The sequence below is a fragment of the Furipterus horrens genome, unplaced genomic scaffold (assembly GCF_987537825.1).
Source record: "Furipterus horrens unplaced genomic scaffold, mFurHor1.1.pri manual_scaffold_10, whole genome shotgun sequence".
Taxonomy (NCBI): domain Eukaryota; kingdom Metazoa; phylum Chordata; class Mammalia; order Chiroptera; family Furipteridae; genus Furipterus; species Furipterus horrens.
The window spans coordinates 45,329,193-45,344,399 of NW_028327180.1; the positions used below are offsets into that span (position 1 = coordinate 45,329,193).

Genomic DNA, 15,207 nt, shown 5'->3' on the forward strand with positions numbered 1-15,207 from the left:
GTGGGCTCACCCACCCACCTGAGCGTGGGACCCCCATGGGGGTATAGGGCGGTACCTGTGCTCTGAACCCAGAATGGGTGCAAGCAGGAGAGAGGGTGGGCATGCGTGCTTATGTTTGGACCCCGACCTGATGTCGGGAAAGAGTGTGTTTATGGGCATGTGTGCTCCCCAGCAGTCCCACTGGGCTGTCAGGCCTGGGTGTGTATATAAGCTGGAGGTTCCTGGGATCCCTGTCTGGGGCACCAGCCAGGAGCATGCTTGCGACCCCTGTCCAAGCCACTGTACAAGAGCACGCTTGTGTGCTTGCCCTTGCCCCAGGCCCACTGGGGTGTCAGACGTGGACATGCATGCAGCTGGGTGCCCGTTGGGGCCCCTGTGCAGAGCTGTGCGCATATGCTTGCGCATGCCCTAGGAATAGCCACGTGCACCAGAGCCACCATCCTGGCTGGGCTGAGCCCGGATCTAGCCCCTGAGCAGGCCAGGGGGCAGGGCCTGCCATTCAGCTCCTCCGCAGATAGGCGGATATCGTTGAAACCATGTTGGTTTTGGCCCTCGTGGCTCTAATGGGGGAAGCCCCAGGGAGCAGTCGGGGGTGGAACAAAGAAGGAAAAAGTGAGGGAAGGCAGACATCAGAGGAGGAGGAGGAAGCACCCTGGAATGCGGAGGGCCCTGGGGAGTAGACCTGGGGAATAGGGGTGCAGGGCCAGGAGGCTCCAGGCTTGGAGCCTGGGAGCCCACGGCTGCTACTCCCCCTCCATTCACCCCCACCCCATTGTGGACAGGGACAGAGCTTCTGAAGACGCAGAACTCTGCCTTCCAGGACCCAGACCCCAGCCAATGGACTCCAACACATGGGATCTCACAAGACCGTACAGGCTGCAGCAGCTATCGTTACAAGGAGCCAAGTAGCATTTGGGGTGGAGGGCATGGCTCAAATTTCCTCAGTCTAGGTTAGACAGTTTGAGGCCCCTTCCCACATTTCTTGGTTGGGCTGCTTAGAACCTCAGTCTTCCCAATCTGGGGAATGGGAAGGGAATTCCCATGGGGAGGGCCAGGTGGATGGGAGTGGGTTGAAGAGCAGGATGACCTGTTTGAGTCTTGCTTGCCCCGGAGGCCTGGCTGACTAATTCCTGCCACCCCACTTCCAGCCCCATGACCTTGGCACTTGACCCTGCAGCCTCTGTTTCCTCATCTGTAAAACAGGTTACTCATACCCGCCTCATATGGGGATGGATACAGGAGGTCTTGTGCACCCGCCCGCTGCCCTGGCATAATTGCTCTGGAGTTGGTAGCTGTTATTTTTATTGTGAGGAGTCTATGGCTCTGACAAGCTGTGACACTTGGTGTGATCGTGTGAGGCTGGCTGTGTGTGCAACTGTGCCGCTGTATGTGTGTGCGCGTGTGTGACAGGTTGTGTGTGAGACTGTGCGTGGACGACAGATTGTGCCGGTGTGCGGCAATGCCTGTGACAGGCTGTCACTGTATGACAGACTGCGGGTGGTGGGGTGTTGCACGTACTGACTGTGAGTAGAGAAGAGGCAGTGTGTAGGGCTGGGATGGGGGACCCCCACAAACCTACTTTGGTGAGGGTCTGGCTGACAGTGAGACAGGGAGGTTCTTGGGGACTGGGGTGGCAGTCCAGTGTCCCCTGGGGCCTTGGCCTTTCCATTGTGTTCAGTGAAACCCCACCTGCTTGCCAACCTCAGATGGTGACAGGTCAGACAGACCCTATGATAAAGCTTCACCTTCGCCCACTGTGTCAGCTCAGGTGCCCACCCTCAGCTTCATGCCTAGGTTTGTGGGATCCCAGAGGGTCATCAGTGACCTCTGGACATGATGGACCCCAGGCCTGGCTGGCTTCGGTGAGGGATATACCCTGAGCCTGTTTCCCGCACTTTCCCTGAGCTCCAGGTGTGGACAGGCCTAGGGAGACCAGGAAAAGGAGGGATTTGGGAAAGCAAGCAAAGTCTGGAGAGAGAAGGTGAGCAAAGCAGACATTTGCCTGGGTTCGCTGGGGAACCCAGAGCAGCCTGGGGCCAGGGCCTCCAGTCAGGTAGATGCCCATCAGGTCTGTGAGGCCAGGCTTAGACAGGCCTCACACTCAGACCCTGTGAAACCTCAGGATGCACTCCACAAGTCAGTCCTGGCGGAGGGAGGAGAAAATCTGGGCATTCTCCTAATCCAGCGATTTTCAACCCGTGTGCCGCAAGAATTTTTAAAACGTGCAATACCTGACTATTCAGTCAGGGGCACTGACCTCTTTTCCCTGAGATTGTCAATTTTAAAAATGACAACAGATAACACAACAATAGCTGTCTGGTATGAGTGAATCAAAATTATACTTATTTTTTGTCAGATTGGCAAAAATATATTTTTTGGTGTGCCGTAGAATTTTAGTAATTAACTTATGTTGCATCCCTGGCTGGTTTGGCTCAGTGGATTGAGCGTCGGCCTGTGAGCTAAGTGTCGCTGGTTCGATCTTCCAGTCAGGGCACATCAGAGAAGGAAAACTCTGACTCCAAAAAACCTCCGCTGCCTTGCGGCATACCTCTTTAGGGGAAAGGCTAAGGGAGTAAACCCCGACAGAAAATCCGGAGCCAGAGTCCCTAAGGCGGTTTGACGTTGTAGTCAACACCGGCAACTCCTGCGGCGCACCTGAACCCAAGCTGTATTGACTCCGTCTTTCCCTTGGACCCTTCAGCTGCGAAGAGAGGGGGGGTCTGCTGCATGGGCAACAGCAGACCCTCCATATCACCCTGCCCAGGCTCTGTAGCTTCAGCTTCACTGGAGAGGACACTCCAGCGTCATCGCAAGATGTCGATTCAACACGGGAGGAGACAGATACCGTGTCACTCCCGAGTCGGACTGCACAGCCATTCTTGGCGGTGCAGATAGACTCTTAAGAAGCTACACCATCGTCTCTCGAGACGGACGGCTGCCGATTTAACTTATGTTGCCATGAGGTGAAAAAGGTTGAAAACCGTTGTCCTAATCAGTGTGAAATTTCACTAACTTGCACACCACTCAGGCCCACCACGTCCTTCTACAATTGGAGAAACTAAGGCTGGGAGAGGGAAGGGACCCTTCTGAGAACCCACTCACGCCCAGAAGACCTAAGAATATAGGTCTCCAGGCTCTGAGAAACCTCACCAGCTGGAAAAATCCCAAAGCCCATGGGCCAGGGGCAGTACTCTGTGAACCCCACCCTCCCCATGGTGTGTCAATATGTGTGTTATGTGTGTTAGGGTGTGTGCTCTGGTCCATAGCTGTCGTGCGCCTGGTGTACAAGCCACAGCATGATGTGTATGTCCCTCTGTCGGAGCGGGCCTCTGTGTGTCTGTGTGTCCGCTCAGGGCCAGCTCCTGCCACTGAGAGGGGAGAGGCGTTAAAGCACCCCCCCGAAAGTGTGTCTTTGATACTTGCAGCCTCGGCAGCGAAAAGCAAGTTTCCACAGGGCCGTCTTGGGCTGAGGCCAGGCCGTCCTCAAATAACATTTGAAGTTACTTAGCAAACTTTGTTTAGTGCCGAGAGAGAGGCGCAGGCAGTGGGCTGTGTGTGGGGGGGGTGTGTGTGTGTGTGTAGTAAACCGGTTCCTCCGAAGTCCCTTGGCCCTCTGGGGCACAAGTGCCCAACATGGGGCTTGGTTTCCCACCCTAGCTCTAGGGAGGGGAGCAAGAATCTTGAAGCCTTGGAGGAAACTTGAAGGAGAAGGGGTCAGGGCATCCCACAAATGTAGCCTTCCTTTGGAAAGCCCAGGCTCTGGGCTGGAGCAGAGGTGCCCACCCTGGTCTCCTGGTGGCCCAGAGGCTGGCACTGGACTCCCAGAGCCCATCAGAAATTGGAGAGTCCACACTTTCTCTGCCCCCCATGTTCTGCAGACCTGCTCTGACAAACTCAGGGTGGGTGGTACGGACTGGCTTGCAGCATGTGTCCTCCTCCAGAAACACACACAGAAGCCCCTGGTGCCTACATGCCTGACCCCTAAACTCACTCCCAGGGAGCAGAGAAGGCTGGAGAGCCAGCAATAGCAATGGTGAAAGGTTTGGAAGTGGAGTTGGCACTTATGGGAGGGGGTGGAGAAGCCAAAATGGTGAGCCATTACAAAGAAAGAGAGAGCGGGAGGAAGCAAGCAGGAAGATGGGAGGCAGGCGGGCATCATCACCAAGCTCCCAGCTGCAAAGGGGCAGTGGAAAAAGCAGCCCCCGGCCCTTCCAGGGAGCAGCCACAGGGGACAAGCCCCAGGCGGCACAGGACAGGCGGGGGCCAGGAGGCACCCAGCACTCCCCACCCCCACCCCAAGCTTTGAAATGGAGACTGGCAGCAGCAGCCGCTAGGCTCTGCCTGGGCACGGGGTGGGGGTGGCAGGCAGGCAGGGCGCCAAACCAGATGCCACCAGCCTGGGCATGGTGGTTGCCAGCCGACACTATTGACCCCACCAGCCCCAGCCCAGAGCCCTCATGCCCGGAGCTTTGAAGTTGGAGAAAGATCGGGGCCCAGCAGGAATCTAGGGTCCGGAGGACAAAGCCCGGTCTCCTCAAGCCATGGGCAGGTCCCCAAGACCCTACAAAGATGGTGCTGCCTGGCACTGCCAGGGTGACGGGCTTTTGTAAAAATAAACCAACCCGCCCCAAGGGAGCTAAATCGAGGGGCCCAGGTGGAAGTGCCACTCTAGGCCGCCAGCTGCCCCCGCCCCACCCCCAAGCTCAGAGTGGCAGGGTTGAGAATGCCTGGTACCCATCGAGGCCTGGTTTCTGCACAGAAGAGGCCCCAGCCATCTTGTCCCCAAGTCCTAGGCAGACAGCATAGGTTTTATCCACATTACGGATAATGGGTGACCTTGGGCTGCAGCAAAAACATGCCATGCGTTCTGGGCAGACAATGGAGCAACGGTGCTAAGCCACATACCCTTCATCTCCAGACTGTCCCTTTGAGAGAGAGAAGAGTCTGCACCTGAACTGGCAGAGCAATGCTGAATTGAAAGTCAGCCTCACAGACCACCTCTGCTAAAACCGCAACTGCCTAGCACTTCCACAGGTCCTATCTGTTCTCCTTTCCCCACACATCTATCGCTGTCTCAAGTACTGGACACTCTTCTATCGGGTTCACCGTCTGCCCTCCCAACAGCTAGCACCTTGGCTGATTTTGCTCCCTACAGAACCCCCAGGGCCCAGAACAGAGCCAGACACCCAGGAGGTGCTTGGTAAATATTTGCCAAAGGAATGCACAGGCCCCTGGCTGCACCCCCAGCACACGGGCTCCGGCTGGGTGCCCGGCAAAGTGTGGGAGAGGGTGTTGGGCCCTGCTGGGGTGAGGGCAAGCCTGGCCAGTGGGGGTGCAGAAGGGGTAAGGCAACCATCCACTCTCATTCTGAGTGCTGGACAGAAGAAGTTCTAAACGTCAGAGTGGCAAGGAGGGTTCAAGGTCTGAGAGCTGGGACAAGCTTCAGTAGGGGCATGGGGCATACTAGACCATTTGGTAAAGGCCAGAGAATAAGCTGCAATTCTTTTTCATCAGCAGGAAATAGGACGGTAATGGTCAGAGGAGGGGCCCAGGCTCCACCACCTCCTAGCCCTTGACCCCAGCACTGGATGCTTCTTCTGTGACTCTGTTTTTCATCTATAAAATCAAGCACTTACTTCACATCAAGCACAGTTTTTAAAGCGCTTTCTGTAAGCCAACGTCTCTAGTCCTTACCACAACCTTGTGAGAAAACTGAAGCCCAGACAGGAAGGGTAACTGGCCCAAGGTCACACAGCTAGTGAGAAGCAAAGACAGGTTTCAAATCCAAGAAGTTGGATCAGAGGTCCCACTCTCCTAATAAGGTGCAAACGTCCCAAACGTCAACAATACCAAGGTGGAGAAACCCTACCCAATATACTGTCAGACACACACAGTAGCACACACAGGGCCCAGCTAACCCCTGCCACCTCTGCCTCACGTGGAAGGACTCCAGGAGACAAGCTGGGAGGGCTCTTAGCACAGTGAGCACACAGCACCCTTTAGCCATCACTCTGATTTTTAGGATAAACACTCATTTTGTTATTATCTTATAAGATTTCTCCCTGTATAATTCTGCCAGCTGTCTCTCTTCCCTCTTTCTCCAGAGTCAGAGGCCAGAGAATGAGTGAGACAGTCCTATGGGGGACAAGTCTCAAGTTGGCCTTGCTTCCAGCCCAGACGCTTTCTGCGGCTGCCAGAAACAGGATAGTAAGAGTGGGGCCCTCAGCCACCGGGCCTACCACTGACCCCGCCGCTGAGCCCAGAGGGCTGGAGTGTCTTGATCAGGGATAGCACACGGCCTTCCAGGTTTCGACAAACCAGCGCAGGGATTCAGAGCTTCAAATTCCATCAGGAGAGATCGGGGTGGCTAAATCTGCCACTCAGAGAGAGCCAGGGGTCCAGCAGGCATAGGGAAGATGTGAGGAGGGCAGGTCTCATCTCTCAGGCACCAGGTGTGGCACAGGTGTAAATGTGTGTGTGTGTGTGTGACCCTCATCGCTGTGTGCTGGAGCAACACAGAACTGTGTACATACCACACCGTTTGTGCCTGGACCTGGGTCCTGGTGAGCAAAACTGTGTGAGACACTGTGTCAGCTGACCTTCTGTGTGTGCATGAGATGAGTGTCAGGAGTTAGCTGTGCCCACGTGTGCGTTACTGTCTGTCTGACAATATATTAGGGCTGACTTTCTCCACTTCGGCACAGCTGACATTTGGGGCTGGATCACTCTCTGTGGCAGGGCATCCTGTTGGGGTGTTGAGCAGCAGCCCTGGCCTCCACCCACTAGGTGCTAGTGGGTAAACCCTGCTCCAAGTGTGACAACCAAAAATGTCTCCAGATACTGCCAAGTGTGTGCATCTCACCGAGCGTCTCAGAGTGTGTTACTGCATGCATGCATGCGTGGGCTCCTGTGTGCCTGATGGGGGTGGGGGTGGATCAGCGCTCCTGTGTGTGTTTCTGGGAGTCTAACGGCATTGCTGCATGCTCGTGCCATGTGCTTCTCACTGAGTGTGGGTCTGCGCACTACTCTGTGTCTGGCTGTGGCAGTGAGTGTGTCCGTACTGTGTGTCTCGTGGTGTGTTACTGTGTAACCACGCGTGCCTGCGGGTCTGCACCCATAAGTCTGTTCCTGCGCTGATGTGTTCAGGTGTGGCAGTTGTCTCTAGGTGTCTGTGTGTGAAGACGAGCATCTTTGTGTGGGGACGCCTGTGTCTGTATGTGCCGGATTTAGGGAGGTGTGTTGTGCGAGGGTGTGCTGTGCCTGTGTGTGACAGTATGGTTCTTTGTGCCCGCATAAGCCAGTGAGAGAGTATGACTTGGTGTGAGATGGACCTGAAATAAACCCCTGAGGTGATTTGATCAAAGCCCATATTTAGACGGACAATCCTCAGTGATCTGGCCCCTACCCCCAGCTCCTGCTGCCTCCTGAGGCCAGGGAGGTACAGTGTGTCTCTGAGCTGCCCCTGCCTCCAGCTTGGCTCCCTTTAATTCTGGTGGGGATAGACCCCCACCCACCCTTTGCCCTATCTGTGCTAGGAAGGCTGGCACCAAACTGTCAGCCAAGGGGGCAGGGTCCTCGGTAGTGGTGGTGGCAATACCCTCTGCCTGCTGCTGGCCACCACCCCCGGCTCCCTTCAGGGTGAAGCCCAGTGGGGGGAGAGCTCCCCAGTGCAACCCTGGCTTCTGATTGGCTACAAAGCGCCGCAGTGCCCGCCACCCGCCTCCCCCTCCCTGGCTGGCGCAGCCACATCAGTAGTGGTGGCAAACGCAGCTCGGAGTTCTGGGCACAGCTGCGCCTCACAGAGGCCTGCCAGCCCCACCAGAAGCCAGACACCCCAGCTCCGTGCCCCCCGACCCCTCCCCACCCGCCTGTCCGCCTGCCCAGCCAGGCAGCACAGTCACCCTGGCCGCTGCACCCTCAGGCTGCCAGGCCCAGCTCCCCCAGCCCTCTTGCCCACCAGACCTGTGCCCCCTTGACCAAGCCCACTCAGGAGGGACCAGGTCCCTGCACATGGCCACTCCCACCCACAGAGGGGCTCTTCAGAAGGGGGAAGCAGTGAGGGGCGGCAGGGAGAGGGGGAGCTAGCCCTTCTTCTTTTAGTGAACGCGCCCAGAGCTGGAGCCAAAAATCGAGGCGGAGAGATATTCAGACAGAGCCAAGAAGCGTTTGGCAGGAGGAGAGAGAGAGCGGGAGAGAGGGAGCAGGAGGAGGGGAGGAGAGAGGGAGGAAAGAGAGAAGGGGGGAGGAAGGGGGGGCCTCAGTTTCCAAATCTATGCTCTTGGAGCCTTAGAGGGACAGCCTAGGGTATGGAACCCAGGGCAGACCTAGCTATGGGGGTGGTGGGCTCAGGCCACAGAGACAGCCGGACACCCCAGCTGGCCTGGCCAGGACCGACACAGGCAGAAGCCAAGATCAATGCGCACCGGGCAGACAGAGGGAGGCCTGTGGGCGGCCCAAACACACACCCACACCTCACCATACAACGGGCTTCTGTCCATGCGGGGCCAGGGGCACGGGCGGGGCCCACAGCAGGGCCACTGCGGCTGTCCAACCCCATGGGAAGCCATGGAAAGGCCGGTGTGCTCCCAGCTGCTGCCCTGGCCACCACAGTGGGCATTTCACACTATGCTGAGAGGCCGAGAAAGGCCAGGGAGAGGAACTCCTGTGGTGAGAACACATGTTGATGGTCACAGGGACAAGCCCAGGATATTCAGAGCCATGGGGGTAATACTCATAGGCACATGCATGGACATGTATGCCACAGAGGTCAACACAGACAGGTTGACACACATGGTAAGGCACATGGATACACCCCTTTCTGTGATGGTCAGACACCCAGAGGACATAATGAACTGTACAGGGGCACACCACAGTGGCACCATGACACAAAGGCTACCTCAGGCACCTGACATGCACAGTGCTACACACCCCTGTCACCCAAATACACGGAGACGGAGTTTGGGGTGACCCTCAGGCAGGCAGTACCCAGTGACAAACACTTGGACACACAGGGACACTTAAAAATGGACTTACACAGACACATAGCTATCCACGAGAAAATGGTAGCTCTGAGGCCCAAGACGCTGATGAGCACACTCAGGTCTGGGAGAACCCAGGTATCCACTCACAGCCAGCCCCCTGGCACCTTCACCTCCAGATCTGGACCACTGAGGGCAGGAAAGTGAAGACAAAGCCCCTTCTCCTACCCAGCTGAAGCCCAGTTCTCAGCGCTGTGTTAAGAGGGAAGCACAGACATCCCAGACTCCTCCTTTCTTGGTCTAGATGGAGGAAAGTGCAAGACCCCAAATTCTTCGCACTGCAAGAGAAGAGGACAGGGACCAAGCAGATAAAAGGCTGGGCTCCCAGTGGGCAGGATGTGAAGGTCAGCAGTCAGACATTGAGTACCAGGGGGATTTTGCTGCAAACACAACTGCCCGCCCACCCCTGCACACAACCAGGACGCCCACTGAACCCTGATGAGTACTCGCACAGGGTCCCACACATGCGTCCTATCCCCACTGTGTACCCCAGTGATAAGGCCCAGCTGCAAATGCAGAAATGGCTCTGGAGCCATGCAGACATCCCTGAAGCCACCATCAGGACCCACAGCCATCTCTGGGCTCTCTGCTCCATTCACATTCATGTGCATACACACTCCTGCACACTCTGGCACAAGGTCCCAGAAACTAGACCCAAAGCGGGCCTGGCTGCAATCAGGCTCAAGATTAGGTAAAGGACCAAGGCAGCTAAAGCCCCCAGGACCAAGGAAGCTAGAGCCCCCAGGAAAGGCATCTGGTCCCCACAGGCCTTGTTTCTCCCCTCCTGTCCCCTGCACCCTGCCATCCCTGCCTTGAACCCCCTCTGCCCTCTGCTTGGTGTACCGGACCCCAACTGAGGAAAAACTGCTAGGTTATGAATGGCCCTCCCTCCTTCCAAACTCTTCTCTTCCTTCCTCTTTCAGGTAGTCCACTTGGATTTCTATGTTCAGGAGGTGCTCAACCCTGCCTTCCACCCCACTAAAGCAACCTTTCCTCAGGTTGGAAGGCCTAAAGTGGTCTAATCATGATAACCAAGTGATCACAAGTCATTCTGTTTCTTGAGCACATGCTACTACGTGCCTGAGCTTAATCACAGCCTGAAAGGGAGGCACTATTATTGCCCAGTTTATAGACCAGGAAAATCCTGTGCTTCAGGTCACAGGATTGGAAGATACAGAGCTGGAGCTCAAATCCTGCACTGTCTTATGGTAAAACCCAGCTCTCAACCTCTGCTCCCACATCATCCATCTGGGAGCCCTTGAGGCCACATAAGACATTCCTAGTTGAGCCAGGACCCCTGACTCCAGCTCCTGGGGATTGGGGAGGACCCTGCCCTCCCACATTAACCCAACAGAGCCCTGAGCTCCAAGCTCAGCCCAGCCTCAAAACATCTCATGGAGCCCAACTCAGGCTCTAGAGTGGCCTACCACACCCCAGTTCATGCTGCATACACCTCCCACCCTGGCCATGGCTATGAAGCAGGCAGAGCCAGAGCCAGGGAGAAAATATGCCATAAAAAGGAGACTCCACGTGGGTGCAGTACGGGGAGCAACAGCTTTACAGGGACAGAGAGGTGGCCACAGTGACCCAGGGAGAGCTCAGGGGGAGCATTAGGGAGGCCCCAGCCCATACCACTCCCCTGGAATGATCGTGTGCATGACTTCATAGAAACAAGGGTACATAAACATTCTGTTGCTTGTGTGACCATGTGGCAGGAAATGTCGGCGAGCATGCATGTCTGAGGGTACGTGCATTTCTGTGTACATGCCTGGGTGAGCCAACAGCATTGCAAAAAGGTGTGTGTCCATCCATCCATCTATCCCTGAGTCTGTGTGAGCAAGTGTGGGGGTGAACAAACACTGGAGTCAGCCTGTATCTGAGTGTGTCTAGGAGGTATCGCCATGTGTCCGTGAGCAGACATCGCTACACACATCCCATTTTGAGGACTGTGTGTGCATTTACATGTGTGTGTTGGGTAGGGAGGGAACACAGGTCCACCATCTCCCACGCCTATAGGTTTGCCAATGACCGTGTACCTGGACATCAATGTGAGCATGTCATTTATGTTCCCATCTTGGCGGCAACAGCGGTGTATGTGTGACTACATACTGGTGTGCATGTCAGTTTATTTGGAGGGGGAGTCCCATCCATCCGCTTCCCTCCACTGAGAACTCAGGTCTGTGGCTCTAGTGGGCTCAGGCAGCTCCAGCAAGCGCCCCGCCCAGCTGCCCTGGATTTGGATGCTTTTTCCAGAAGGAGATTTCCCCTCCATCCTTCCCCCTCGCCCACAGTGCCTTTCCCTGCCAGGGCCCCGCTGCTCCAAGCTCGTTCCTGCTCAATCATTTATTGACTTTAAAATCGAAGCCAATTCTGGTTTGAAAAAAAGGGAGAGGAAGATGGAGGCAGGAGAGAGGGAGAGAGTCCGAGATGTGGGAGAAGGAGGGAGCAGAGATGGAGCCAGAATCAAAGACAGACAGGGAGAGACAGGGACAGACAAAGATACAGAAGGACAGAGACAGAGACAGAGAGACAGAAACAGTAAGAGAGAGACAGAAACAGAGACTGGCAGGACAAACTATGGAAGCAGAAAAATTTATGAAAACAAGACTCTGGATTCAAGAGATATAGCTCTCAGGAAGGACAGACTCTGCTGACCCATGGACAGCAGCCACCAGCCCAGACTGTGAACGCCGTGCTCCATAGCCACCCTGGCACACCCACAGCCTGGGCCTGTGATGGAGCTGAGCCCTTGCTCCCTTCTGGAGTGTCACAGAGTCAAGCCCTGGCCATCACCTTGAGTCCAGGGGCCGCCCCAGCCATCTTCCTAGTCTTTTCACAGTGGATCTGCTGGCGTTTCTTTCCCAAGGTACTGTGAAATCTGGGGGCCCAGAATCTCACCAAGGCCTCAGGGGGCAGGCCATGGAGCTGGGCTGGCAGCAGGTAGGCAAGGAGCTGCTGGGGTGTGGGGTCTTGGTCCCACCAGGCCCTAAACACCAGCCACACAGGCCATCCAACCATAACCCCAAAGGCAGTCATGGCTCAGATCCAGCTAGGTCGGCAGGATCGTCATGTGGGAAGCCCAAGATGAGGCACAGATGTGGGGGTTCCCGTGCTGCCAGTAATCAGAGTGCCTACTCACACCTGCATGCCCACTGTGATACACATGTGTGAAGAATGTGCACCTAACACATACTCACACCTGTACAGGAAAACCTGCTTCCTGGGCCTGCCACACACGTCTATGCCACACAGGCCTGCCTATGGCCAACCCACAGGAGCCACATGCAGACCCCAAGACTGACTCTCTCTCTCTCTCTCTCTCTCTCTCTCTCTCTCTCTCTCACACACACACACACACACTTGCATCTGTTGCTACAAGAGAGTGGTGTAACTACAGCTGACACACATACCCTCTTGCCCCTTGCATAGCAGCCATATTCACATGGACTCTCACTCCCAACTGTGAGCACCCTTAGCTCACGACTACCAGGACTCAGAATGGCAGAGAGGACAATTGGGACCCCAGGCCTGATCTAGAGATTCTCCACACGCGCAGGTCCTGCTGGTAGGCACTGCTAAGCAGCCCCCAGGTGTACCATCTGCGGAGTTATTGTTACCAGTGTAGGCCTGGCCCTGCAGGCTTCACTGCCAAGGCTGTTGTGGGACTCTGGTCAGCTCCTGTGCCCTCTCTGAGCCTAGGGCCATCGACTGGGGAGGATGGGGTAGCAGGCAGGCATCTCAGGAGCCTCTGCCTCTGCCTCTGCCTTTGCAGAGCACGGCTCAGAGAACTTCGCTGGAGGCGGGACTCGCTCTGCAGCACGCCAAGGTCGGCGCTGCTCTGTTCATGGTTGGCCCGACGGCGTGGTCGCAGCATTATAGGCGGTATCCACCGCTGCCTCCCGTCCTCCCGCCTCTGGGCGGCGGGACAGTATTTCCCCCGGCCCGCCTGGTCCACCGCGCGGCAGCCCGGGAAGCGGGCACCGGAAAGTTTGTACCGAGGAAAGTTTGGAGGGGGGCCCGCAGCAGCGGCGTCGTCCAGGGTCGGTGCAGAGGCGCGGCCCCGGCTGGCAGCGGGCCCATCCCTCCTTCTCCTCCCCTCCCCTGCCCCTCCGAAATTTGGGAGCCCCGCCATTTTCTTAGCCCTGCTCCCATGTGAAGCCTGAACAAAGACTTTGGGGAGACGCCCGGGCCGCTCGGCCAGCCCCGGGCACCCCGGCCGAACACAGGGGCTGCCGCCACGCACCGCAACCGCTGCCACCCTCGGGAAACGCTGCGCCCGCCCCTGAAATCGCCACTGGACCCAGTCCCTACTCTGCGCCCTCGGGACCACCCCCTGCCACTTTCACCCCCGCAAACACCGCCAGAGGCCACGCTGTTCGGGTGCCGCCACAGTCGCCCACGGTCGGTGGGAGTCGCGCTGCCCACCGCACCCCAGCCGAGCGCACGCGCACGCACACACACTCACACTCACTCCCGCTCCAGGGCAGCGCCACGCACGCAGCTGGCCACCCCCAAAGACCCCAAAAGGGATCTGCGGGTGGCCAGAGTCGCACGCGCACAGTGGCGCCCGCACGCGTGCCCGGACTCCCCACAGCACGGCTTGCACCCCTCGGCTGCCCGCGGGCTCACTCCCCCAGCAGCCGCGCGCCCCCTCCACCAGCCCGCCTGCCCGCCTGCACTGCCGGCCGGCCTCCTGCGCCCGCTTCCCTCCCCGGTTGCGCGGGGCGGCGGCCGGTACCTGGGTGAGGCAGTACGGGGAGTACATAGCTGGGCGCCGGGGCGAAAGCGCAGCGGCCGGCCGCTGCGAGGGGAGGCCCGGCAGGCGGCGGCCGCGCTCGGGCTCCGGCTCGGCTACTCCGGCCTCCGCCGCGCGGCGCTCGCCCGGCCCGCAGCCCCAAGCTCGGCCCGGCGCCGCTCCGCGCTCGCCGTTCGCAGGCTCGGCCCCGCCGGCTCCGGGGCCGCCGCCGTCGCCGCCGCACTCGGCGCTGCCTCTCGCGTCCGCCGCCGCCGCTGCCGCCGCCGCGCGTCTACTCCATGCCGCCGCCGCTCGGCCGGTCACCCTCGCCCGCCGCCGCCGCCGCCGCCGCCGCCGCCGCCGCCGCCGCGCTGTGAAAGTGAAAGTTTAGACAAAGTTTGGAAGCGGCGCACTCCGGGGAGAGGGAGCTGGCGGGCGGGCGGGAGGAGGGGCGCGGGGAGGGGCGGGCGGGCGGGGAGCAGCGGCCGGCGCGCACACACACGCACACACAAGCGCACACACATTCGTGGGGGCCGCACACCGTCACGGCCACCCCGACACGTGCTGGCTCGCGTTCCAACGCAGACACGCTGACATACAGCAGGTCTCGGACCCCACCACACATATCACGTACAAAACGCATTACCACATGTTCCACTCCACGTTCAGACAACAAAGCACATGCAGACACCTATGAACACATAGCATGGACACATGCCCAGGTACACAATCCACACACGCACTGGCACACACACACACCAAGATTAGGAAACCAACCCATGACCCACACACTGACATGCACACAGGCCCCCATCACATGATGATACTGGCACACACTCATTACAAGAAACCATGTTTAGACACCCAGATGTAGACAGATACACGCCAACATGGGCCTCACACACACACACACACACACTAAGACGTACACACACCAAGGCCTGTTGACATGTACAGATTCAAGCTGACACACTGATACAGGCATGATTACACAACCACACCTTGACATGCTCCAGCCACTCAACTCCTATACATGGACATACATAGCACAAACACAAAGCCACACCAAAATATCTTGGTAGTTGTGACAATACAGAGGACACACCCAGGCATACAGAATGACACCGATAAAAAGGAGATGCACTAATGCACCATCACACAAACACGCCATCAGAAACCTGGACATACATGCCAAACAACACCAGGAATGCATTGACCCTAATACAAAGAGAAGAGATACAAAGTGTCACTGACACAAAGTGACATTCACAACAACACACACACAATACATACCCGATGCCCAGATGTACCCTGGGCCTCCGGCATGCTGACCAATAGTCTTGATACCCAGTCAACTGGCAATGCCCCTCAAAGAATCACTCAGCCAGGCACACAGGTGCCACACACATGCGTCCAGACCCCTCCCACACACAC

At 57.4% G+C, this 15,207-nt stretch overlaps 1 protein-coding gene across 1 annotated transcript in view; it reads right to left on the reverse strand.

The window, feature by feature from the left end:
* The window catches only part of NFIX (nuclear factor I X), a 91,621-nt gene extending 77,710 nt beyond the window's left edge, over positions 1-13,911 (reverse strand). The window contains exon 1 of the mRNA XM_090289745.1: positions 13,777-13,911. Within this exon, the coding sequence (XP_090145871.1) occupies positions 13,777-13,803 (27 nt within the window). The 5' untranslated portion in view covers positions 13,804-13,911. The remainder of the gene's footprint in view (positions 1-13,776) is intronic.
* Between the last annotated feature and the right edge of the window lie 1,296 nt (positions 13,912-15,207).